This window comes from Manis javanica, chromosome 7 (assembly GCF_040802235.1).
Source record: "Manis javanica isolate MJ-LG chromosome 7, MJ_LKY, whole genome shotgun sequence".
Lineage (NCBI taxonomy): Eukaryota > Metazoa > Chordata > Mammalia > Pholidota > Manidae > Manis > Manis javanica.
In genome coordinates this window covers 78,216,317-78,244,266 of record NC_133162.1, presented here as the reverse complement: position 1 = coordinate 78,244,266, position 27,950 = coordinate 78,216,317, and the positions used below count along the sequence as shown (strand labels likewise).

The 27,950-nt window shown below is 45.4% G+C and overlaps 1 protein-coding gene across 2 annotated transcripts in view; it reads left to right on the top strand.

Annotated features, from left to right (window-relative positions):
• Nucleotides 1-27,950, top strand: part of ALOX5 (arachidonate 5-lipoxygenase) — a 53,578-nt gene that overhangs the window by 9,438 nt on the left and 16,190 nt on the right. For both annotated transcript variants that reach the window (XM_073241197.1, XM_017666236.3), the window contains exons 3-5: nucleotides 1,560-1,641; nucleotides 14,361-14,483; nucleotides 24,695-24,801. In XM_073241197.1, coding sequence (XP_073097298.1) covers nucleotides 1,560-1,641; nucleotides 14,361-14,483; nucleotides 24,695-24,801 — 312 coding nt within the window. The remainder of the gene's footprint in view (nucleotides 1-1,559; nucleotides 1,642-14,360; nucleotides 14,484-24,694; nucleotides 24,802-27,950) is intronic.

Sequence of the window (27,950 nt, the reverse complement as noted above, 5' to 3'; positions counted from 1 at the left end):
AGAACTGTCGGGTGCTGGTCTGCAGTGAGGCAGGTACAGAGATTGAGTGCAGGTGTTTACAAACTTTTATAGCAACTTGCCAGAATAATGCTGTCCCTGTTGCATCTGAATATCTTTGGTTTGTTTTTAATTTCATTTATCTCGTAGTTAGTTTTTATCATATTTACAAAAATATCAGTCTATGTTAGAAACCAGGCCCTTCACCACATAGAGCTGGAGAAGCTCTATTCCAGGCCCCCTTTTTCAGGAGACTCTCTGGAATCCTGCTACTCTGGGCTCCATGGACTGTTCACTGGCTTTACCTTAAATAATAGTATAAAGGGTAATCATCATCTGACCATTCCTGCTTTAAAGGCCCTTGAGATGCACAGCCCTGTCCTTAGCCACCTGCCTCACCCCTAAAATGAGAGATGAGATGCCTTTGAAGTCTGGGCTTAGCGGGAGGAGGAGGCTCATGTCTATTATGATTATAAGGACAATAGTGATAACCATTGTTCTTGTTTCTTGGGCACTTCCTGGGCGCCAAGCACTGCGTGGAATGCTTTACTGCATTCTCTCACTAAATTCCCACTCTGACCCTAAAAATAGGGATCATTTCTCCTTTTTACATGTAAGGAAGCTAAGACAACTTGTTCAAGGTCACACAACTTTAAGTGACACAGCCGGAGTCCAAAACCAAACCCAAACCCATGTGTGTCTCTTCTAAAGCCCACACTTAAAGACACCGCATGCTGTTTTTGAATTAAGCTTCATTCTTAGTCCTCTGTATTGGCACCACAGGGACCTGGCCGGTGTCAGCATCTGTCATGTTGGATCTTAAGTCACACATTTCTCCAGGAAGCAGTGGGATTTAGAAACATGAAAACTGTGAGTCCCCGCTGCTCTTGAGGAACATGAAAGCCCACTGTCAGCTATCATTTCTGCTCTGCATGGGAACTGCAGTGGGAAAGGGTGTGAACTACTCTGCAGTGGTTTAAAGAAATCCACCAAGGACCACAAATGCCTTTCCTCTAGAGTGGAAAGGCAGGTCTGCACCAGGGGCCCCAGGATTCTTTGCAAAAGCAATGTCCTCGGAAGCCGAGTGCAAGGGCCGAGCCCCAGGTGGAAATCCACAGGCAGGCCAGAGATGGGCATGCACTGTGCCTGCTGGAGGGAGGTAGAGTATTGGCCTGCCCCCATAAAGCCAATGAGAACCAAGTCTGGTGCATGTACCTGGATGCAATTCTCAAGGCCCCAAGGTGCAGGGCCCCCAGGCTTACTGAATGAGCAGGCAAGAGGAGGACTTATCTTTTAAAAGGAGGGGCTAAAAGCATGGGACCTGAGTCTTGTTTAGAAAATCCACTAATTAGGTATATGACCTTGGGCAAAGTTCAAGGGCAAAGCTGCTCAACCCACCAAAACACCAGTTTCCTCCATATAAAATGGGGAATATTCAAAGACTTGAATGAGATGATGCATGCAAAGCAGTGGACATGGGCAGGATGACTGAGGAAAACCTGAATTTTGGACGTGGTTGCCATTCTTCCTAGATTCTTCTCACACTTGTTCTTTCCTCACAGCAAAGTTGGCCTGTGATGACCAAATTCATATTCTCAAGCAGCACAGACGTAAAGAACTGGAAACACGGCAAAAACAGTATCGGTGAGTTATGACATCAGAACAAATGGCCATAGGGCCACAGTTTCTTCTATCCTGGTAGCATGCTATGAACTCAACCCTACTCACAGCATATGGTCCATCCCTGCTGCTAAGTGATGCCCAAGCCACCAGCTCCCTGTGGAACTCCTCAGCCCCCAAGCCCCACCAGACCACAACTCCAGGCAGAGACTGTGAAGGCAGTTAAGGAAAAATTGTATTGAGACCAATTCTTTTAGCATTTAGGAGGAAAAGGGCATCAAAAGCTTGGATTTACCTTAATGTTCTCTCACTTCCTGTTGTAGGGATTACCCCTCACTTTTTATGTTTTCCAATAGTAATTCATTTATAAAAGTAATAATCTACAACAAGACTGACAAATCTTTAGCCAACAAAATAGAATGTGAAGCTTCAAATTATTAAAATTAGAAATAGAGCATCAATATCAACTTCACAGAAATTTAAATGAATAAAAAGTAATATGCTATGAATACCTATATACCAACCAATTAGATAACCCAGGTGAAACAGACAAATTCCTAGAAAGACAGAAACTACCAAAACTGACTCTAGAAGAAATAATCTGAGTAGATCAATTATAAGAAAAAAGATTGAATTAATAATTTTAAATGTCAACAAAGAAAATCCAAGGTCCAGATGGCTTCACTGGTGAATTCGACTAAACATTTAAAGAATTAGTACCAATCTTGCATAATCTCTTCAAAAAAATAAAGGAGGAGGGAGAACATCCAAACTCATTGTAGGAGACCAGTGTTATACCAAAACCAGAAAAAATGTCATAAGAAAAGAAAGCTAAACACTGATATCTTACGACTATAGATGCAGACATTTTCGACAAAATACTAGCAAGTTGAATCCAGCAGCATGTAAAAGGCATTATACAATATGACTAGGTGCAATTTATCGTAAGTATGCAAAGTTGGCTTAACATCCAAATGTCAGTTAATGTATTTCATATCAATAATGAACAAAAAATATATAATCATCTCAATAGACACACAAGAAAGCATTTGACAAAAGCCAACACCCTTTCATGATTAAAAAAACTCTCCAAAAATTGGAGTTGAAGGGAACTTCATCAACCTGATAAAAGACACCTATGAAAAACTCACAGCTAACATCATACTTAATAGTGAAAGACTATACATGCTTTTCTCTGAAGACCCAGGAACAAAAAAGGATACCAGCTTTTTCCACTTCTATTCAACATAAAACTTAAAAACTTTTGCACTTCAGAGATTACGATCAAGAAAGTGAAAAGATAACCCACAGAATGGGATAAAATATTTGCAAACTGTGTATCTGATAAAAGACTTGTATACAGAATATGTAAAGAACTCTTACAACTCAATAAAGACAAATAATCTAAATTAAAAATGGACAAGGTCCTAAATAAACATTTTTCCAAGCAAGATTCAGAAATGGTCAATAAGCACATGAAAAGATTCTTGCAATTATTTATCAGGGAAATGCAAATCAACACCACATGAGATACCACTTCACACTCACTAAGATGGCTAGAATCAAAAATTCAGAAAATAACAAGTGTTGACAAGGATGTAGTGAAATTGGAACCCTCATAAACTGCTGGAGGGAATGTAAAATTGTGCCACTGCTTTGGAAAACAGTCTGGTAGTTCCTCATACTATTAAATAGAGAGTTACCATATGATCAAGCAATTCCACACCTAGGCATATACCCAAGAGAAATGAAAACATATGTCCACACATAAAGCTGTGCATGAATGTACAGCATTATCTGTAATAAGCAAAAGGTGAATACAACACAAATGCCCATTAAATGATGAATGTATAAATAAAATGTGATATATCTATTGAATGGAATATATTTCAGTCATAAAAAGAATGAATAAGCACTTCTCCAGAGAAAATATATGAATGGCCAGTAAGCACATGAAAAGATGCTTAACACCAGTAGTGTTGCAGCCACTTTGGGAAACAGTTTGGGTGTTGCACAAAATCTTAAAACAGAATCACCTACGAGCAGTTCTACTGTTAGGTATCTACATGAGAGTGGTGAAAATATGTCTACACAAAGAAAAACTTTTACACAAGTATTCACAGCAACATTATTCATAGTAGCCAAAAATGGAAACAACTGAAATTCCATTAACAGATGAATGGATCAACAAAATGTGGTATAGCCATACAATGGACTTATTTGGTAGTAAGGAATGAACTATGGATACATGCTAACCCATGGTTGAACTTCAAAAACATTATGCTAAATGAAAAAGTCATTTACAAAGACCACATTTTGTGTGCTTCTGTTTATATGAAATGCTCAGAATAAGCAAGTCTGTGAACACAGATTAGTCAATTCATGATTGCCTAGGGCTGGAAACTGGGAATAGGGTCATTTCTAAGCAGCCATTAATGGTTGCAGGGTTTCTTTTTGGAGTGAAAACATTTCCAAATTAGATTATGGTATGGTTGCTCACCTCTGTAAATACATGAAAATCTTTTTAATTTGATACTTTTAAGAGGTGAATTTTATCATATGTAAATTATATCTCAATGTAGCTGTTTTTAAAAATAATACATGATGTAGAGTGGTCATCTAGAAAATGATGGTCAGTGGGCTGTATCAAGCCTATAACATGTTTGATAGGTCATGTGGAGTTCTGAGTAAACAGGGCTTTTACTCTTCAGATGCCCCAGTCCAACACCAGTGTATTTTCTGTATCAAGACTTCCCCGTTACCTCCTTTAACTCCTTCACAGTGAAAGGAGTGGAAGGAATCCAGGTCAACAGCCATTGTGGTACCTGGGCTGCAGAGGAATCTGTGGGCAGAGATGACTGTTAAACCTTTCCACATATTCCTGTGCTGTTTTCCACAATTCCTCTATTCTTACAAAGAATATGTAATATGTCAGTTTTTTTAATTCAGTAAAGCAAAATAAGGGGAATAATATAGAAGCAGAAGAATACCTACAATTCATCTTACTTATTCTGGATTTTACTGTACATAAGACTTGACACCCTCCTTTTTTTGTTCACTAAAAGACACCACAAAGAGTTAGAAGGCAGTATGCAGAGTGATGGGCAAGAATTATTATTTGTAACATGCAAAGACACCTACAAATCTATAAGAATATCATCCATTCAGTAGAAAACTGGGCATTGCACCACTGCACAAAATATGAGCAGCAAGGGTACAAAAAGGTTCTCTGTCTCAGTCATAATTGGAGAATCAAAAGTGCGATCACAGTGAATTACTACTACTGTCACTGCTACTACCACCACTACTCGTACTACTACTAACACACACACACACACACACACACACATACCCAGATGGGCAAAGCTGAAACATTTGCCAATACCCAAGTGTGGAGGGGGGGAAGGCTCACAGGATGCTGGCAAGAGTGTAAATTATACAACCTCTGTAGAAAACTATTTTGCAACATCCAGTAAAATTGAAGCTACATTATAATCTATGACCCTAAAGTTCTATTCCTGGATCCAAATCTGTATGCATGTGCACCTGGATACATGTACAAAGATGTTCACAACAGCATTTTTTATGACAGCCCAAAAATGGAAACCACCCAATGTCCCTCAGCAGTAGAAAAGATAAGTAGATTGTGATGATCCTACCCTGCAAGAAAAATCAGTGAACTGCTGCCACACAGAGCAGTGTGGACAAACGTCACAAATACAGTATTGAAGAACAGAAACCAGACATAACATGTCTGGCCAATCCATAAAGTTTGGAATTATTTTATTATTTAGAGATTGTTATTTAGGGAAACATACAATGGTGGAACAATAAACTAGCAAGGAAATGATTATCATAAAAGTGAGGAAGATGATTGGGAGAAGTTGGATGAAGGTTGAAGGTACTGACAATGTTCTCTCAATCCAGATGTTGGTTATACAGATGTTTTATGCATTTTCTGCATGTGTGTGTGCATATATACATATACATACATACATATATTTATATATTCTGTTTCATAATAAACATTCTAAAATAAAACCTTAAATCTTTATATCAGCTGGGGGACAATAATCTACTTATACTGTGGGTAAGGATTTATGAATTTCTGGTTTGTTTTAGAATATTTATGTGTAAGCCTCTCAGCTCAGGCACCATATGATGTGTTTTGAGACTTTTGTACTAGATACAATACAGAAGACATTGCCCAAGAGCTCTGCACCACCCATTCCCATTTTAAAGAGTTGTTTCTATGCTCCTTCCTCGGCTTTCCTCCCCACTTCAAGCACCCATGGAAAAGCTCCTACAGTGGGCATTCCATATGCTTCTGGCCTTGAGGAAGGAAGGAGTCCTAGGTTGTGGTGATGTTAACTTCCAGAGAATCAGGCTAGTTTGTGTCCTATTGGGAAGTGGACAGCAAGTCTTAACAGTTTCATACTAATAAGTACCTATCAAACTAATTCAGACTAAGATGTTAATGGCTGATAAATTAGCCTTTTAAATAACCCAGTATTTTAAAATGTGCTCTGGAGCACTGATCCCAAAACTTTCTCCCCAGAAAACGGTCCCATGGTTAAAAAAAGTTTGGGAAACTGTTCTTCACATCCCCTTCCTTTAGGTCCACAATGCATATAAGCATTGAGTATTCTGAGAAGTTCTATGGTAGTGAACCATGGTTAATGTATTTTAACCCAGTGTTTCCCAAGATAATTTGACATTTGACTCTTAATGTCCTGCAGAATGAGTGCTCTATGGAACACACTTGGGGAAACACCTCTTTACCAGAAAGAGGTGGATTCAATGGTGTATTTGTTTCAAAGGGATGGGGTTCTTGGCAGCTTCAAAGGATATGGGGCAGCAGGGTTTTCTGGTGAGACAGATTGCTCTTTGATCTAATTGTCATTTTTGCTTACCCCTTCCACTCAATTGCCTTTTTCAGACTCCCTCCTCTCCTTCCGTTCAGGAAATGCTGAACTTTGCACTGTCTGCATAATCTTGAGGTTCCTCTTTCACATGAACTCTCAGGCTTCCAGATTAGAGTTTGGAAGTAAATTAACAACTAAGAATAGCCTCCAGTGTGTCAGAAAGCTGCAGGTCCTGCTAGCCTCATTGCTCAGAACAGGCAGACACAGAGAAGCCAACAGAGGTCATAACCCACCACCCTTGTTCTTTCCCTGTGACTGGTGCACACATGGGCACCCACACACACAGAACAGTATATTGTGTGGTGGTATTTAGTCTAATCATTCTGTGACTTGCTCTTTATTGTTCATCCATCTGTGTTGAAGAGCAACCGGTTGACACAGATAGATGTCATCCATTCATTTTAGCATCTGTATAGCTATCATTGCATGAATAAACCACCATGCTCTCCCCACTCTCCTGCTGATGGGTGTGTGCACCATCTTTCATGTCTGGCTGTTAAGAAGCCACACTGCAGTGAGCTTCCTCATACATCTCCCAGTGCTCTCATGGAAGGGTTACTCTAGGGAATATTCCTGAAAGTAGACATACAGGGTCGCAGGCCACATTTTAAGTTTTCCAGTTATTGCCAGACACTGCCAATTGTTTTCCAAACGGGTTTGCCAGTTTCTACCCTAGCAGCTGCATCTCAAGGTACCGCTTCCCTACATCATTGACACACTTCTCACCTTGAGACATTTCCATTTTTATCAGTATAATGTATGTGAAACAGCATCTCGTTGATTTCCTCATTCTTAAATTGCCACATATTTCTTGCTTTATGTGAATGTACCAAAACTTATTCACCCATTTCCCACACTGATGGTTGTTGAGCTATTTCCAACTTGTATGTTTATTTGTTTTTGCTATTACAAATAGTGTTGCAAGACACAACCTTGTACAAGTATCTTGATGTACTGGTGCTTTGATAACTGTCAGATGAATTTCTGGAACTCACATGGCTGGGTCAAGTCAGCAGTTTTCATTTTAAGGAGCACTGACAAAATCCTTTCCCACAATTTTATAGTAATTTTCAATCCCACCAATTGTATATGAAAGCATACCTCTATCCAGACCTTTGCCAACACCTGGTGTTGATCTTTTAAATTTCTGACAATCTAAAAATCCCTAAGTGAGACCCCACTGCTGTTTTAGTCTGCATCACCTGACTGCTGGGGCGTTAAGCCTGTCTGGGTTGCTTCTGCTTTGAACTGCCTGTCTGTATGCTTTTCCTGTTTTTTATTAATCTAAAGGAACTCTTTATATATGAAGGTAGTATCCCTTAATTATATGCATAGCACTGTCTTCTGTTCCTTTTGTCACGGATTTTATTTTCCTAAATATATGTAGTGTTTTTCCTTCGTAACTTCTGTGTTTCCTGCTTTTCTTATGAAGGCCATCCCCACTCCATTGTTTCATAAATACTCCTACATTTTTGTCTGATACTTTTACAATTTTCTTTTTAACTTAGACCCTTAATTCATCTGCCATATATTTTTGTACATGATGTGAAGTAGGGGTCAAACATCCGTGGTGTCATTTATTACATAATGTATGCCTTCTTCCTGCCTTAGAATGACCAACACAGCACACAGGACTAGCCCAGGATGGTGGTCACATGCCCAGGCTCTAAAGCCAGTGCCTGGGCTCAGCTTCCACTTACTGCCACCTAGTCATTGTCTTGTAAAAGTTGTTTAATCTCTCTGTGCCTCAATCCACTCAATCTGTAAAGTGGATGAAATAGCAGTACTACCCCAGAGGGGTTTTGAGAGAATGCAATGGGTTAACCACGAAAGCATGCAGAGTAGTATTTGCCACACAGAAAGGCCTCTCAGTAAGTGCCAGCTAGTTTTGTATTATATTCACATATTTCCGTGGGTCTGTTGGGACTTTGTGTGTTACTCTGTTTTTCTACTCTGCATCCAGTGTTGTCTTTTGATTCTTGGAACTGTTTAATGTATGTTAAGAGCTGTTTCACTATTGCGCTGTTCTTTCTCAGGATTTTTGTGATGAGAAGTGCTTTGAATCACGTGTAAATGTGTTATATGCTGGCATTGGAATGATGGCAGTCCTTTCATCCAAGAGCAGTGTGTCTTTCCCATCCAGAGCCTGGGTAATGTCTTTCAATAGAATCTCTAGTTTTCTTCAGGTAGGACTTTAACTTTTTAGTTACTCTATACCTGGAGAAAACATGGCTGGTACCATTCTGAGTGGGATATTTTTCCATTTGTACATAAATATTGCTGAGATAAAGATAAATGACTCAATTTTTAAAATATTCACCTTGTATTGACACCTTGCTAAATCCTTTTATTGGCACTAAGCATTTTCAAGGAGTCTTTTTAGTTACCTAATTATTTGATCATACTTTCTAAATGATCTTATTTTCCACGATTTACATCGCTGGTATTTTTTTTTTTATTGCATGGCTGGAATTCCCAAAACAAGTAATTATAGCAATGATGACCATCCTCTCTAGGTCTTGATTTTTGAGAAAATGCCTTTGACATTTTGTTTGTTTAAAATTATACTTGCTTTTATGTTCTGATGAACACTATTTAGGAATGTCTTAGTTCATTCTAATTTCATTTTTGGCTGAATTTGTTCAATTAACTTCCTCAGAAAGGGTATGTGGGCAATACAACACCTGAGTCTGTGCTTGTTCTGTGACCCAAAATAAGTCTCCTGTCCTCCTCAATTGCTTGATATCAGAAACTTAGATAATGACCTAAAAAAAAAGTCTGTGAACACTTTATGCTGTCTCCATTCTCAGTATGGCGAATGAGAAACCTAAAGATACTCTTCTTTTCCCAGCAGCTTGTGAGCTCATGGGAGCATCGCTCTCTTCTCTCTCCCTCCCTTCCTTCCTCCCCCCTTCCCTTCATCTCTCCCTACCCCCCTGCCTCCCACCCCACATTCTCCTCTCTCTTTCATAGTTTAAAACTTAATCTGTATATATCTAGGTAGGACTTTCTTTTTTTCTAATTTGCTCAGAAAATTGAGGTTTTTGCAGCTTAAGGAAGTTTTTCCCTTATCTGATTTTTACTTCTCTGTATGTTTCTTTCTCTTCTTCTGGAACTCCTGCTCTCTGCATTTTAAATCTTTTGTATCTGGCTTTCATGTTTGCATTCATGGTTTCCATATCTTTGTGTTTTCGCTCTGTATTTGTGCACATTTTCTTCCATTTTGCACAGAGCAAACAGGTGCTTGGTGATTTGTTATTGAATGAATACATTTTGTCTTCCAAGAGACCAATCAGATCTCACATTGACTACTCTCTTTTAACATTTCTCTATTGATTTTTCTTTCCAGAAATCATATTTTGTTGTTGCAGAGATCTTTTTACATTCTAATTGCATCTCCTTAAGACTTCTTTCTCTGTTCTTTTTTCAAAAAGAAAATGAAATGTCTTCTCTGCTTCTTCCTTCCTTCTGCCTCATTGTTCAACTAGTTCTTCCCCAGTGGAGTGTAATTATTTTTTCTTTGCCTAATTATGAACATGAGGACCTTTGGTGCCTGTGCAGGTCACCCTGTCAGGTTTCTCAGGCCACAGTGACCTGCAACAGGAGGAGCAGACATTTGGTTTCAGACATAGTCACAAGACAGCTGGCAAACTATACCTCTCCATGCACTGAGAGGCCGTGGACTCCTGACCACCCAAGGTGGGACACTTCACCCATTGGTCCTGCCACCCTCAGGAGGCTGGGGGACAGGAGCAGGGGAGGAGTTCTGAGGAGATGTTCCCTGTTTCTCTCCAAGTCAGCCCTACACTTAAGAACACGTGAATGCATTTGCTGGCACACTTCTCCTCACTGACCTCAATGTTTAGACACTGAAAAAAATCCAGCTCCTCTGAGCTGTTTAAAATTAATTACATCCCTTGGACTTCTCAGGGGCAAGAGATAAATGGTGAGTGATATTTAAATTGGTATGACAGAACCAAGATTGCAGCGTGAGTAGAGCAGTAGAAATCTCCTCCCAAAACCATATATATTTTTGAAAATACAACAAATACAACTAATCATAAAAGAGAGACCAGAAGACACAGGACAACAGCCAGACCACATTCACACCTGCGAGAACCCAGCGCCTCACGAAGGGGGAAAGATACAAGCCCCGGCCCGGCGGGACCCAAGCGCCCCTCACCCCAGCTCCTGGCGAGAGGAGAGGAGTCCAAGCAGGAAGGGAGAAGGAGCCCAGGACTGCTAACTTCCCAGCCCCAGCCATCCGGACCAGAGCGCAGACACACAGTGCGTGCGTGGGGTGCTGGAAACTAGGGAAACAGGACAGTAAGACCTGTGAGTGGGTCCCTGTAGCTGGTGCCACTGGGACAAAGAAAAGCGAGTGCATTTTGAAAGTCTTAAAGGGACAGGGACCTCACAGCTGGACGGAAGCACCCTGGGACACTTAGCCCAGCAGCTGAGAACCCCGGGGAACTCTGGGTGCCCGAACCCCCACAGCGCAGCTCGGAAGCCCCTCACCACAATAAACAGCCTCCTGCCTGTTCCCCTCCTACGCAGCCTCACCATATTGGAGCAGCAGCCTGAGGCAGGCCATGCCCACAGCAACTGCAGAGCTAAATAAACTCCATAGTGGCCGGGCAAGATCAGAAGCCCCGTCTGCATGCAGCTGCCCAGCACAGGCCGCTAGAGTCCACTGTTCTCCCAGGAGAGGAATGCCACAAACTGGCAAGAAGGGACTTTCTCTTACCCAACACATGCGCCAGCTCCCCACAAATATATCTATCACCATGAAAAGGCAGAAGAAATTGATACAGACCAAGATCACAGTGGCAAACCCTGAGAAGGGGATAGACCTAACCAGTCTTCCTGAAAAAGAATAAAAAAATAAAGCTCATAACCATGCTGATGGAGCTGCAGAGAAATATGCAAGAGCTAAGAAAAACGAAGTCTGGAGGGAGATTACAGAAATGAAACAATCTCTGGAAGGATTTATAAACAGAATGGATAAGATACAAGAGGTCATTGATGGAATAGAAACCAAAGAACAGGAATGCATAGAAGCTGACACAGAGAGAGATAAAAGGATCTCCAGGAATGAAACAATATTAAGAGAACTGTGTGACCAATCCAAAAGGAACAATATCCGCATTATAGGGGTACCAGAAGAAGAAGAGAGAGAAAAGGGATCGAAAGTGTCTTTGAAGAAATAATTGCTGAAAACTTCCCCAAACTGGGGGAGGAAATAATGGCCGAGACCACGGAAGTACACAGAAATCCCAACATAAGGGACCCAAAGAGGACAACACCAACACACATAATTAAAATGGCAAAGATCAAGGACAAGGACAGAATTTTAAAGGCAGCTAGAGAGAGGGAAAAGGTCACCTACAAAGGAAAACCCATCAGGCTATCATCAGACTTCTCAACAGAAACCTTACAGGCCAGAAGAGAATGGCATGATATATTTAATGCAATGAAACAGAAGGGCCTTGAACCAAGAATACTGTCTCCAGCACGACTATCATTTAAATATGAAGGAGGGATTAAACAATTCCCAGACAAGCAAAAGTTGAGGGAATTTGCCTCCCAAACAAACAAACCTCTACAGGGTGTTTTAGAGGGACTGCTCTAGATGGGAGCACTTCTAAGACTAAATAGATGTCAACAGAGAAAATAAAATCACAGCAAAGAAAGCAGACCAACCAAATACTAACTAAAGGCAAAAAATAAAATCAACTACCCATGAAAGCAGTTAAAGGAAGCACAAAAGAGCACAGAATAAAACAACCAACATATAAAGAATGGAGGAGGAGGAATAAGAAGGGAGAAAAATAAAGAATAACCAGACAGTGTTTAAAATAGCTCAATAAGTGAGTTAAGTTAGACAGTAAGATACTTAAGAAGCTAACCTGGAACCTTTGGCAACCACGAATCTAAAGTCTGCAATGGCATAAGTACATATCTTTCAATAATCACCCTAAATGTAAATGGACTGAATGCACCAATCAAAAGACACAGAACAATAGAATGGATAAAAAAGCGAGACCCATCTATATGCTGCTTACCAGAGACTCACCTCAAACCCAAAGACTATAGGAACAAAGAAAGACTGAAGGAACAAAACAGCAGCAGAATCATAGAACCTAAGAATGGACTAACAGTTACCAAAGGGAAAGGGACTGGGGAGAAAGGGAGGGAAGGGAGGGATAAGGGTGGGGAAAAAGAAAGGGGACATTACGATTAGCATGTATAATGTGGGGGGGGGGGCAAGGGGAGGGCTGTGCAACACAGAGAAGACAAGTAGTGATTCTACAGCATCATACTACGCTGGTGGACAGTGACTGTAATGGGGTTTGTGGGGGGGATTTGGTGAAGGGGGGACCCTAGGAAACATAATATTCTTCATGTAATTGTAGATTATGACAACAAAATAAATAAATTGACTAATTAAAATAAAAAATATAAATAAAAAATAAATCGTTATGACAAATGATAATAGTTAACTAATTGACAGTTAATACCACTGGGGCTACCAGACAACTGCCTCGATTTTAGACATATATTGGAGATGCCTTGAATTATTTTCTAAAACAGAGGGAAAAAAATCAATAAATTAGTCAACATTTGTACACGTGTCCACATTTTTATCCTTGTAACACCAACATTGGTGTTAATATGAACAACAAAAATAGGTGCTCTTAAAGTCCAGGAAGAAAGAATATTGTAAGTAACCTGAGAGTGAAAAAGGAAGGTGCTATACAACAGAAAAAAACACTTTCTAAAAGTATTTGCTTAATGCGCTGTGATCACATCCAGTTCATGTCTCTCTTATGATCCTAATGAGAGACTTACTGAGCCAACAGGACACCATGAAAAACAGTGCGGATTTTTGTGACAGTAAAAGCACAAGATGACATTAAAAAGCTTGAGACTTTTTAATGACTTAAGCTCTCAGTGTTTTACTTGCCTCTCACAAGAGAGATTTTAAAAAGAGGAAGATTTAGGAATACAAATGGAAAAGCTGAAATCCAAGAATGTCAATTTTGGTTTTGAAACAAATATAAGATCATACTCCCTGTCCAAAAGATGCTAACAGGGTTTTGTTTTCTTTTTGCAATAAACAAAAATAAAACTGAAAAATTTTAAATACAACAAAATGCTCAATGCTCCAGGATAATTTCAAGGACACCAGGATCTAAAAATTTTGGCTGATTAGAGTACACAGCCTGTCTTTGTGGGAAGCTGTTTTGAACATAACAGCCTCTAGCCCTGCTGTTGGCAGTGGTCTGCCCCTGACGGTCCTTTCCTAGCTATCCTGCTGCCTTGTGCTCCTACCGGGAGGCATGCCCACTGTCCCCTGCCCCCCAGTCACCGCACACCACACATGGGTGGGTTGACCAAGCATGTCCAGGTCATGTGTGGTAGCCTCAGCCACTTCTACCTCCAGTGGCCAGCAAGGCAGTTCTGTGCTGGGTGCACGTTGTCATTCAATGTCATCTCAAATAAGTGAGGTCTTCTGATGCTTCCTTTCCAGCTTCTGTACATGCGCTGCAGCTCACCTACCATTTGCTACCGCTGTGCTGTCAGCCCAGTCTTGGGTTTGGGGGACCTCAGGCCTCCCACTGTGACATTCAAGGCACAGCAAAGCAGGCTACCTCTGGACCTTGGGAGGGGTCCAGTACCTCGCTGGACGCACGCTCGGCTGTAAGGTGCCTGGTGGCAGGTACATCCTCAGACCACATGGGCAGCCTTCAGCCTGAGAGGGTCAACTGAAGGCCAGGCATTTAACCCATTTTTCTTATTATTTTTCATGTTCAGATGGATGGAGTGGAACCCTGGCTTCCCCCTGAGTATTGATGCCAAATGCCACAAGGATTTACCCCGGGATATCCAGTTTGACAGTGAGAAAGGAGTGGACTTTGTTCTCAACTACTCCAAAGCGTAAGTCTGCAAGAACTAAGACACTGAGCAGCTCCTCCAGTGGCCGTGGCTAGGGGTGGACCCTCCCTCCTTTCTCAGGAGGCCTCGGGCTTGGGGAGCAACTCAGCTGAGCAACTCTTCCCAATCACTTGATTACATCTTGGCTATTGAGTGAGCCCTCAGTGCACAGTCACAGGGTCACCTGTACCTAACCCAAGTAAGAGCCTGGGGTTTTTAGACACTAAACACAGCTGTTTTCAGCCCCAAGTGGATGTCTTTACTTGGAATGCCCCCTCCCCAACCACATCTAGTCCCCCACCCCCATAGCCAACTGAAGCATAATGTCCAGGTTGTCACCTAGGTGGCAGAAACAAGAGCCAGCATGCCTGTACTGGTTACCAACACACATTCCCAGTCCATCCATTGTAACCCCGCGAGGTAGGCACAGCTATTATCCCCATTTTGCAACTGAGGAATCTGAGGAATAAGGGATTCAAATACCTTGCCCAGTGTCCCCTGATAATAAAGGGCAGAGATCCAACCTGTGTGTCCTTGTGCAGCTAAACTACTGCAGGGTTTGTAAAGCTTGCTGAACCCTGAGCCTCCCTGGATGCCCCAGCCCCACCCCAGGGCTAGAGGAGGGGCCTTTGAACCTACACTTTGACACCTTAGGGAATTCTTATAATCATGCAAGTCTGGATAATCCTAAATCTGTGGTTCTGCAACCTGACCAAACCTGAGAATGCCCTGAGGAACTCCTGGCCCTCCCCAGAGCCAGGCTGAGTCTCCCAGGGTGGACCCTGGACTTGAGTAGGCACGTCCAGCTGGCAAAGAGGTGGAGAACCACTAACCCAGTCAGGGTCTGTGGCAGTGTGCTTGGTTGCCTAGCTGCTCCCCTGGAGAAGGGCGCCTCATCTGTTCAGGTTTTTTAAAGGAAAGCATGGGATGAAAGGGAACACACACCCCGTCCTGCACCAAGGCCTCCCTCCTTTGGACGTTTTGGAAGAAATGTACACACACAGGAGTCTACAGTCAGCCTCCTCAGAAAGTCGCCTCACAGCAGAAAGGCCGTATGCATTTTCTCCCTCAGGTATCTAGTTGCTGGGAGGAGCAGCAGGGCCTGACTCTTCTGAAGCCTCTTCTTATTGCCAGGCTGGCAGGGTGGGTGCTTCTCCTAGAATCATTTATTTTGACCTTCACAGCAGCCTGGGGGGAGGTACTGTTCTCGACCATTTTCTGGTGAAAAAGCTAAGGCTCCCCTGGATCCAGGTCAACGAATTTGCCTCAAGTCACTTAGGCAAAAACCGGCAAAGGCAGGATTTGAATCAAGGTCTGTTTAGGCCCAAAGCTGGGATTTTTTTCCCTTGCTACAACGGGAGAGAAAACTTAAAGCCGAACATCTGGATTAGTAACAGCAGTGCCCAACATCTGGCCCCTTGGAAACATCAGAGCTATTACATGTCTCACTTCCAAACCAGGGACTAGTGTTTCTGAGTCAGCGATGTGGCTTTAGGAGGGCAGAGCCCAGAGCAGGATGGAACAAGCAGGACGGAAGCCCCTTGTGAAAGGGGCGGTTGGAGAGAAAATGATATGAATGGAGAGGCTGTGAGGTGAGAGGAGATGCTGCTGGTTTGAGAAGTAGTACCACCTCTGCTCAGGCATGGCAGAGGGAGGGATGGTGGAGGGAGGATAGAAGGATGGACACGGTGGGGGGGACCTGGGGGGATGAAGACCAGGCTATGCTTTTCTTATGTCTGCTCAGTGTTCCTTAGCGTCAATGTCATCTTTGTATCTCAGGAGCTTAGCACAGCGGCTGCCACTGAGTAGGTGTGCAGTAAATTCTTTCAAAATGAATTGACCCAGCTGGCCTCTCACAGACCTTCGTTGTCACTTCACAGACCTTCACCTCACACTTCACACACACAACCACTCCCATTCTCTCCCTCTCTCCCTCTCTCTCCTGCTCTCACTCTCTCACTCTCACGCACACACTCCCACCTTTTCCTTCTCATGGATCGCCGTCACAGCCAAGGACATCCTAGATCAGTGGCTCTCAATCCCAATTGCATGTTCAGTATTACAGATTCCATGCTGTTCCCTCCACCTGCCTCACCCAGACTGCTAAGACATGCATTACTTTTAAAGCTCCCTGGGGGACTCCAATGTACCGTCAGGGTTGAAATCACTGGCCTGGATGCCTCCCTTGGCCTCATCTTCCATCCAGCTGCACTTGAGCCTCATCCATTTCCTGGGGTATCAGGGTGTGTGTCCTCTTCCTGCAGCTCTGCCATCTGTCCCTGGGACATTAAGGAACATCCTTCTACCTGCCTCCCCAGGCTCCATCCCACACAGCGCCCCACTCCCACACAGGAGGTAGTACACACTCTAGTATACACATAGTCTGTTGGTGGCTCCTTCTACAAAGGCAAATATTATCCTTTTACTCCCCTATCTAAAATCCTTCAATGATGTCCCCAACTGTAGGTGAGCACCCAGGCATCTCTTCCCAGACCCCAACCTTCTCTCTTACCCCCCAGTGCACAGGACACTCCAGCCATTTACAACCAGAACTAGTTTGCAGGGTACTTTTGCACCCCCTTGTCTTTGCACAATTTCCTCTGCCTTAAACACCCTTCTTCTCTCCCTTGTCTCGCTGAGTCCAGCTCATCATTTTTCAGGACTAGGGTGAGATGCTCCTTCTCTCAGAAGCTTCTAGAAACCTCCAGGCCTGAGCAAGTTCTTCTCTCTTGTGCCCCCCAGCACTGGCCACACAGGCCACCATCTAGCCAGTGACATCATAGCCCATCTTTCTACACATCTTCCATGTCACTTGGCTTCTTGAGCTGTGGAGTATTTGGCAGGAATAGAGCAAAGAAATCCTGGGATGGGCCCTCAGCCCTCCTGGCACAGCACAGGCAGGGGGGTCAGCTGAGTACCACCCTGTAGGCACAGGGGGCTGCAGACCATGAGGCACTAAGAAAGGGTAAGAGCTGTGGCTCCTGCATTTGAGGAGGTCTCAGCTGCACCAAGGGGATGGGACCTCAGGAAAGCAGCTCAGAGGAACCACACCCCAGGAGGTGAGGGGCGCCTGGAGAGCTCGGGCTGGAGAAAGGGGATCCTAGGGAAGCTCTCCAACTCCTCAGAGCCTCAGTGTCTTCATCCAAAAAATGAGACCATAGCTTCTACTCAGGGTTTCTGTGAGAGCAGGGACCACGTAAGTCAACCCTACCCAGAGAAGCTTCTCTCTAAAGACAGCGTTAGCCTCCATCCATCTTTGGTCAGGGAGTCAGGCCATCCAGGACCCACATCTCCACCATCACACACCCACTGAGCCTCTGCTTCCACAGATTGGCCCCTGCCTTCAGGGGCTCTAGAGGAACCCTCACTGTGTCTGGTGTTATCTCATTATGGGTCCAGGGAGGCTGCTGGGCAGGCAGACAAAGGTGGGGCCTAGAGAGTGGGGCAAGGATGCTCTGGCAGAGAAAGCGCCATCTGCAAGGGGCGGATATGCTGGGGCCTCATACAGAGGCAAGTGAGTTGTGAAATTTCCTGGTGGCATCAAAGGAGGGGCAGCTCCTGTGTTTACTCACTGCTCACCGCTCACCATAAGCAGCCTCGAGCTTGATTACAGGAGGTTGGTAGGCTGATAAAGGAATATCCTCTTTAAGGGAAATTGAGAAAAATAGCTTCCTTCCCAGTAGAACAGAGCAGTGCAGAATGTGATTGAGTTCTGGGAGAGGTGACCAGGTGCCGGCACCCTCACCCACTGCACATCTCCCATCAGATGAGATCCAGTGGGGCATCTTCTTTCCTTCCTTCCCTCTCCCAGGCATCACAGGGTCACCTCTGCAAGCCACAGGCATCTTTCTGGGAGGACATCAGAAATGTGCCACAACCTGCAGTTGAGCACTATAGTTCTGGATTTGCAGTGGTCAGTGGGAAATAGGGAGATGTGAGAGAAGTCAGGGCCACATTGCAGAAGCTTAGCCTGGCAGCCATTGAGGGTCAGTCAAGAGTGTCTAGAGGGGCAGAAGAGGCTGGGTGGAGGCAAAGAGGGCAGAGGAGGGGGGCCCACGGCATGTGGTTTGGAGGGCTCTGGGACCCCGCCGGAATGAGGTCAAAATGGGGAGAGGTGGAGGCGAGAACCCAAGGCGTCTGTGACACTGTGCATCTGGCTTGTAGGGACAATGGGGTGGTTATTAAGCAGGGAAGCCAGGCACAAAAGGTTTGAAGGGAAGACAAGTCCACTTTCAGGGCATGTTGAGGCTGAAAGCCCTGTGCAGCCTCTGGAGGTGAGGGCGTGCAGGTCAGGGGGCAGGCTCCCAGGCTCTCAGCCCAGAGGCCTTGTGGGTGGCAGGTGGGGATGGTGTGGGCTGCTGGCAGTGACTCCTGTCACCCTGTGCTGCCAGCCCCACACACGGCACCTGCTGTTTGAGACCAGACAGAATCGCATATGCAGTGGCTCCTTGGAAGGAGTTGGTGGTGAAGAGAAGCAAAGTGCAGGTCCCTGAGATGAGGAGTAGAAGGAGCCTGGAGAGAAGACCTGGGGCCACAGCACATGGGGCTGAGTTCCAGTGGAGGGAGGAAGGGGCAGGGCGGCAGGTGAGGCCTGGGGATGTGGCCCTCCGAGGCTGAGAGTGGGCAAGAGAGGGCAAGGGGACCAGCTGGATGGGGGGGATGTTGAGGGAGCTCATTCTCATAGTTTTAGAAACCAAAGCCATGAGTTTTGTGCAGGAAGAGGACCCCACACCCTCTATTCGCACCCCAGCTTAGAAACCAGTTGGCTCCATGTGTCACAGCATGCATTGGCCTGACTTCATGCACCCCCTTAGCTTCACGAAGGCTACCCCAAAGCCCCTGAGCTTCTAGGGAATTTTAAAGGTCATCATCTCCTTCTAACTGACGCTTGTACGTGTGTATGAGGGGTTCTCAAACTATAGCTGACATCAGAAGCCCCTGGAGGGCTTGTTAAAATCTGGATTTCTGGACCCACCCGCAGTTTCCGTGTCAGAGGTAGGTGGTGGGTCCTGAGAATCTGCATCTCTAATAAAGTCCTGAGGGTGCTGACTCTGCTGGTCTGGGGACCACACCGAGAACCCCAGATCTACAAGATTGTAAAGGCTTGAGAAATCCTGACATAGAGAAAAATCTGCTTAATGTCAGTATCCCTTGCTCTCCAAATTCTTCAGACTGGCTTGTCTTCATGGGCTGGAGGCCTTCAGTGCACAGTGGGACAACTGGGCTTAGAGGTGCATTGCCTCTTTCCTTTCTTGTTTTCCTCTCTTCCCTGTGTCCTTGTCTGCTCTTCACTTCAGCTCAGTTGGCATTTATGGAGTGCCTACTGTGTGCCTGGGCCCCAGAACTGTTCTAGGTACCAGCGATTTTTGTTTTTCTCTCCTGTGCCCTCCCTGATGTCTACCTTAAGCCTTCCCTAGGACTAGAAGAAGTAAAGCTGATTCCAACCGTGAGACAAACTCAATAAAGGAAGGTGCCGTGTTTGCCTGTTCTCGGGCAGCTGGTCCTCCTGACACTGGGCAGGTGCACCAAGCCATCCTCGCTTAGGGCTTAGGGCGGCAAAGACAAGCAGCCAGGCTTCTGGCTGTGGTCCAGACGGCACCTCTCAAATGTTCACATGCACGTGGATCACCATGGGACACTGGTAAACACAGGTTCTGATCAGTGGGTCCAAGTGGATTTCCAAGGTCCAAATTCCCAACAGGTTCCCAGGTGAATCCGTTGCTGCTGACCCACAGACCACACTGATAATAGAGAGGTCATACTTTGCTTTCCTGGGAGAAAAAATCTACTAACCTTTTAAAGTTATAGCAAGAAGATCACTTCATCTATAATTACCCTTTAAAAGCAAAAGATTGCCTTATTTAGCACCTGACCAGCTAGGGTTGATTCAGACCTAGCTGCGCCATCTTGGGAAAGTTATTTATGTTTTTGGACCCTATTTTCCTCCCTGTAACTTGAGGCCGATGATATCTAGCTGGTAGACTTGCTGTGAAATTTAAATGAACGTACAGATGCAATCGCCCCATGGTGATGTCGGTGAGCTTCCTCTGGTATCTCCATTCTGGATGGGTGGGAGTATTTGCTCCTCATTGCTGAGCCCCAGGAAGAAGGCCAGCTGGGGAGCTGCCTTCCCAGGCACTGCTGCTGCCTGTTTGCTAGCTCCTCTGTGCTTCCTCACCTAGATGGGAGCACGGTGGAGGAGGCTACCTGCTGCTCCTCCTTTGACAAATGTTTATTGAGCTCTTGCATGTAGAGGCCCAAGATGAATCAAAAGTGGCTGCTTTGTCCTAGCTCTATGAAGCTTACAGTCCCGTGGGGACCACGCTGTGGATGGGCTCATCATGACAGCATGTGGTAGATAGTCTTTAGTAAAGAAGTGCAGCAGAAACTTGAGGCAGGGGAGGAAGTAACTCTGGGGAACAGCATCAGAAAAACGTTTTCTAAGAAAGAAGATACCCAACCTGGGTTTTGAAGTATCCATAGGAGTTCACATTGATTGGAAGAGTAGACGGGATAGTATTCCGGACAGTGAGAAGTCTGGTAATCCAGGAGAAGAGTGGGGGCCTGGGTGGGGAAGCAGAGTTAAAGCTGCCAAAGCAGGGAGGTGGGCAAGGAGCCCCACCTTTACCTGGGGACAAGTGTGCAGGGAGGTGGGCAAGGAGCCCCACCTTTACCTGGGGACAAGTGTGCGTGTGTGTGTGTGTGTGTGTGTGTGTGTGTGTGTGTGTGTGTGTGTGTGTGGTGAGTGGTGCTGCCCATCATTCTAGTGTCACTGCTGCCCTGGGCGAGAGCACTTCTGGGGGCAGAGAGGACAGGAAGCAAAGAACCTTCTGTGAATTGAGTGTGAAGGAAGGACAGGATGAGTGAACTCAGCAGAAGGACGCAGGAGAAGCAAGAGGGAAGTGCTGTGGGGCAGAAGGAGTTTGAATTTGTCGGCTGGCTCACCAGAACACCATAGCCTAAGGTTGCAGACTTCAGTGTTAACAATAAGTGATGCTTATGACATTAGTCACTGATATTTGTTGACCCCTTTTTACATATCCGTGTTCTCTATATATCACGTCATCCATGTGAGGCAGGGACCATCATTTATGGCCATTTCACAAGTGAGGAAACTGAGGTACCACAAGGGTAGGTACTTGCTCAGTGCCATGTGGCTGGGAAGCAATGAGTGGGATTCAGGCCAGGCCCTTCACACTCTGTGCCCACCAGCAGCCATCTCAGCTGCCCTTTCTTACCTTCGGCCTGGGTTTGCGAGTGGGGGGCTCCGGGGCCTTCCGGCCCAGCCGCCTAGTGTTCCAGTAGGGAAGGGGTGCCCATCCTGTGCCTGGCAGCCCTCTGCGCTGACAGTAGGTCCCTGATGACGGACAGACCCACAGACCCAGGGCCTGGCAGCGGTGCCACTCTGCCTATGGCTGAATCCAGTCCTGCCTGTGGAGGACTGAAACTTACGGCTGAGGTCACCCAAGAAGCCTTCCCCACTGAGCCTCTGGCTTGGGGTAGCTCAGCTTCCGTGCCACTTCTGGGTACCTCTGGTGACTCATTTCCCCCGAGCCAGCTGCTCTGTCTGGAGCAAGGCCAGCACTCCTCAGTAAGCTTTGTCCCCCAGTCCAAACAGCAAAACCGTCAAATGGAAAATGGAGAAGCTGTTAGAAGGGCCAGTGCAGCAGAGGAAACAAAGCTCCCACCTCCCCTGGCACAGGGCCAGCAGCTCCGTGGGGGTTCCTGCCTGGCTGTGCCCATTACCTAGCTGTGTGACCTGGCTGTGTGACCTTCAGTGAGCCAGAGGCCCTCTTTCCTCTTGTGCAACAACAGATCTTTGGATTCCTGATATTCCCGTTTTCCGTAAGTATGTAGAGATATTTTGCTTCTAGATGGTATGCAAACATTTTCCTCTTAATTCCACTTCTTCCTGGATCTGTGGCTTCCTCTGAGTCCTGCCACTCCCCACCCTGTTTTCAGTGCCAACCTTTTGTTTTGAAGTCAAAGAGAACCAGCTGGGGAGACTGTGAGCCATGTGAGGCTGTGACTCCCTCCCAGTTCTGCACAAAGTCCCCCAGGGTCCAGGGCTTCCTTCCTGGGCACCAACTGGTGCTGGGCCATGCTCAGGGCCGTGGGGTTGTAGAGCCCTGGAAAGTCCTCTCCTCTCCCAGAAATAAATCCCTTTCTACACCCAGACTGACATTGGCTATGGCAGTGCGGTTTACTCCTCTAGCTTAACAAGGGTCCCAGGAGACTCAGCTAACAATGGAGGTGGAGGAGGAAGGTCCTGGGTGAGGAGGGGGGTAACAAGGCTGGAAGAAGCTTAGCTGGGGGCATTCCAGGGCCCCGGCAGCCTGCCTGGCAGTGGTGAGACTGCAAAAAAAGCATGTGTGTAAACAAGCACGTGTGTAAAAGTCCTACCTTCCTATGAGGGGCTGAGATAAGAGGGATGAAGGTGCCAGGCATTGGCTAGAGGCTGACAGCAGCTTTACTGCCCCTACTGTGTGCAGCCACACTGCTCAGACTGGGCTCCAGCTCCTCCTAGGCATTACAGCCTCTCAATAACCTGCAGGCAGCTTGTTCCTTCAACTCACAGAGAAGTCAAAGCTTACAGAGGCCACCGGCCTCATGGCCCCAGGACCCTTTCCCAAGCAGCCTGGGCTCCTAAGGGTCCCAGGGCAGCCAGTAAGGAAAGAAGCACTGGCTAAACTGAGAAGGGATCTGAGCAGGAGTCTGCAAGCAGGTGGGTCATGTTCTGCTGTGGTGCCTTTCCCAGCCTGGCAGGGCCCAGAGGAGCACAGATCTCCTGCTTGTCTGCCAAGTTCCCACCTTTGGTCTCTCAGACTTGCTGCCTTCATGCATGCTCACAGGTGGCTTCCCTGGGTGACAGAACCTTCTGTCCCATCAGCCAAGTTCACTCACAACACACCAAAACCACAGTGCTTTGATTGTCTGGGTCAGGGAGTGTGTTAGGATGCTTTGTGACTCCCAAACCTGCCTGCGACAACACTCAGCCCCCGCCAGCTGCCCACCGCCCGCACCCGCCCCGTGGAACCTCTGGGCTCTGCCCAACCCTCCCTGGAGTAGTGGAAGGGGGCCGCCAGAGGAACACCACAGTGTGGGCCCCCGTCCCAGGCGCCTGCACTGCCCTCTCAGTCAGCCCATAGGGCTCTAGGGCTCATGGCTGAGCAGTGCAGACACGCCCTTGCCCTCCTGGTGCTTCAGGCTGCAGGCCCTATTCACACAAAAGGATTTGTACTGAACCTGCCATGGGTGCTGCAGACACAACATCACATCACAGGCAGGCTTAATCTGGGGAAGGGACCCTTCCTGGTGATGAGAGGACACAAGAGGTGAGCCCCCTGGATATCTTCACCCCTTATGCCAGGCGGAAAAGAAAGAGGGGCGCAGAGCATTTCAGGTGGAGGGACCGGCACATGTCAGGATGTGCAAAAGACAGAGCAGGTGGGGAGGCCTGAACAGGGAGGAGAGGGCAGTGAGCACTGACAGAGGAAACAGGATAATGCTTGGTATGCCTGCAGTGTGTGTGCCAGACAGAGAAACTGAGGCAGAGGGTGTCGCAGGGAGCACTGGCCAGAAGTCCCAAACCCCTGTCCTGTGCCTTGTGTGGGTTATGCCCGGGAAGCCTTCCCGCTCTGTCTGCCTTTCCCAGGCCCATCCCATACCCACCTTCTCAAGGATCCCCTGGGATTGCTCAGGCCACTCAGAGTTCCTGATGGCTGGCCACCTTTTGAGTTTATTGAGCTCCTGTCCTGCATTATTTTGTTATCCTGTGTAAGGAGCATTTGGAAACCGTGTCTTCAGCACCAGGCACAGAACCAAGGTTAGGCAGAAAGTAAATGAAGGTCAAACTAAGTTGAACTCCTCATCCCCTCAAAATCCAGGAGGGATTTTGGTAGAGCAGCAGCTGCATAGGAGATATGGCATTCTGCATGTGGAAGTTTGCATGGAGTGTGGGCAGCAAAAGTTTGCTGAATGAATGAATGATGGCATGAATGAAAGAATGTGTGAGTGGGATTAGAGGTGCTGTAGAATGATTTCAAGGCAAGCAGCTCTCCCTTCAACAGGGCAGGTGTGGGTGTCGGTTTCTGTCCTGGGTTCATGTCTTCATTGCCCAGGCAGTTTCTAGAGGCCCTGGAGGCCACAGTGCGAAGGGGCTGGAGGTGAGGCTGGAGCAGGCATGAGGGATAATGCCATCTCCTGGCCTACAGGATAGAGAATCTGTTCATCAACTGCTTCATGCACATGTTCCAGTCTTCTTGGAATGACTTCGCCGATTTTGAGAAAATCTTCGTCAAGATCAGCAACACTATTTCCGGTGAGCATGCCTTTGGGGTCTCCATGGTCCTGGGGAGTCTTGCCAGGGAACTGGGCAGGGCTGCGCACCCCACCCAAGCATGGGAACTGGACCATCAGGCTGAGCTGCCCAATCCTCCCCATATCCCACGTTGGCACTGCCCCCCATGCACTCTGCTCACTGGTGACCACCCTCATGCCCAGAGGTTTCTCCTCCTTGGACATTCTAGGGGGAGCACCTTCAACCTCATTGTATCATCAAAAGTCTCAAAAATGTCAGAAATTATCAAAAATATCAGAAATATAGATTAGTAATGTAAGGTGTTTCCGAACAAAGGCCAAACTTAGCTTGGTTTTTAAGCATTACATAAAAGCTACATTGGGTTCCTTTGGATGAGGATGCATTTGGTAGAACAATAAGGTCATAATTGCTAGAGGGTTGTAGGAAGGACAAAGCGACAGATACATAAGGAAACAGGATGAGGGGCTGAAGAATGGGTACTGAGATAAACCTCAGGGGAATATATTCATAAATGATAAACCTGATAAGGAGTTAACATCCAAAATATATAAAGAACTCATATGACTCAACACCAAAAAAACAAATAACCCGACTAAAAAATGGGCAGAAGACCAGAATAGACAGTTCTCCAAAGAAGACACACAGATGGCCAACAGGCACATGAAAAGATGCTCCACATCCTAATCATCAGGGAAATGCAAATCAAAACCGCAGTGAGATACCACCTCACACCAGTTAGGATGGCAACATCCAAAGGCAAGGAGTAACAAGTGTTGGTGAGGATGTGGAGGGAAGGGAACCCTCCTACACTGCTGGTGGAAATGAAAATTGGTGCAGCCACTGTGGAAAGCAGAATGGAGCTTCCTCAAAAAACCAAAAATAGAAATATCATATGACCCAGTAACTCAACTTCTAGGAATTTACCTGAAGAAAACAAAATCTCTGATCCATAAAAGATATAAGCACCCTTATGTTTATTGCTGCATTATTTATGCAAGATATGGAAGCAACCAAAATATCCATTGATAGATAAATGGATAAAGATGTGGTACATATACACAGTAGAATATTATTCATCCATAAAAAGGATCCTGCCATTTTTAACAACTTGGATGGATCTAGAGGGTATTATGCTAAGTGAAATAAGCCAAAGGAAGAAAACCAAATACCATATAATCTCTCTTATATGTGGAATCTAAAAACAAAAGAATATGAACAAAACAACAGTAGACTGGCCACGGAGATGGTGGAGTGCAGCCTGGAGCGGCAGCTCACCTTACAGCAGGAGGTTGAGGTAGGACCCAGTTGGCTGGGGATGGTGACCAGGCCAACTCAGACAGCCATGTCTAGTTGGTCAGAAACCACTTCCTGCTGACCAGTGCTCACTGACCACTAGGCCGCTATCTCCAAGCTCATCCGTCTGGCTGTTTGCACAATTGGCTGCCCTCGGTGGTTATTTAAATATAAGACACTAAGAAGTGACTGGTGGTTACCATGGGGGAGGGGTTAGGGTGGGCAGTGAAATAGGTGAAGGGGATGAAGAGGCACAAAATCTCAGTCATAATATAAATTATTCAAGGGGATGAAGTATAGCACAGAGAATATAGTTAACAGTTCTGTAACATCTTCCTATGTTGACAGACAATAACTATACTGTTGGGGTGATGATTTAATAATGTAAATAACTATCAAATCACTATGCTGCATACTTGAAATCAATTTAATATTGTATATCAACTATGCTTCACTAAAAAAAATTTCAAAATGTATGACTAAAAAATAAATGAAAATATTAGAAAGTAAACAGAGGAGAAAAGAGAAGTAGAAGGAGAGCTTAAAGCTTAAAGCAAAAATTGGGGAAATGCAACCATCACTGGATACTTGGTGATATTAAGTGATTATTTAAATATTGATGAAATTCAGGGAAAAAAAGCAGCAGCTCTGGGGTAAAAACTGCCTTTGTAAATTGCTTCCCAAGATGCCCTTTTCCTCCCTGCCTTCTTCCATGGGGGGTTGGTGGGGGGAGGTTTCCATCTTGGGCAGAAGAACCTGAGTTGTTTATTTCTGTAGATACAGGGTTGTATGGGAGACCTAGAACTTACTCATCTTGCTTAACTGAAACTCTATGCTAACTGATTAGTACCTCCCCATTCACCCAGGCCCAGCCCCACCACTCCTGTCTTTGATTTTATGATTGTATGTTAGACACCTCCTATATACAGTATTTGCCTTTCTGTGACTGGCTTATTTCATAACTGTCCATGCTGTTACGTATCGCAAAATGTCCTTTATTTAAGGCTGGCTAGCAGTTCATTGAACGTATATGCCACATTTTCTTTATCCATTCCTCTGTGTATGGCCATGCAGGTTGTTTCCACATCTTAGCTATCGTGAATTGTGCTGCAATGATGTGAGTATGCAGGTAACTCTTCGAGATCTTATTTCAGTTCTTTTTGGATAAACACGCATTAGTGGGATAGCTGAATCACATGGCAGTTCTATTTTTAATTTTTTGAGGAAACTCCTTACTGTTTTCCATAGTGGCTGCACAATTTGCATTCCACCAACAGGGCACCAAGATTCCAGTTTCTCCATGTCCTCACAACACTTGTCTCTTGTTTTTGTTTTTTTAAACAATAGCCATCCTGACAGGTGCAATGTGATAACTCATGTGGTTCGGGCTTGCATTTTCCTTTTGATTTGCAGCCATGAGCATTTTTTCATACACTTGTTGGCCATTTGTAGGTCTTGTTGGGTGAAATATCTGTTCAAGTTCTTTTCTTGTTTCTGAATTGGGTTATTAGGGTTTTATTTGCTATTGAGTTAGAGGAGTTCTGTACATATGGTGGAGATTAACACCTTATCAGATATATGGTTTGCAAATACCTTCTCTTATTCTGTAAGCTGTCTTTGCACTCTATTGATTGTTTCCTTTGCTGTGCAGAAGGTTTTTAATTTAATGCACTCTCATCTATTTTTTATTTTGTTCTTGCTTGCTCAGCTTGCCTTGGGGTCCCAGCAAGAGAGGAATGGTCACTACCATCTGTGGACCTCTTTTGTTCTAAGCCTTGAGTTAGAACCTTCTGAACCACAAAGGGAGGACTGGGTGGTGCCATGACCTGACCCAGTGGTCAAGAAGCTGGGTGTGG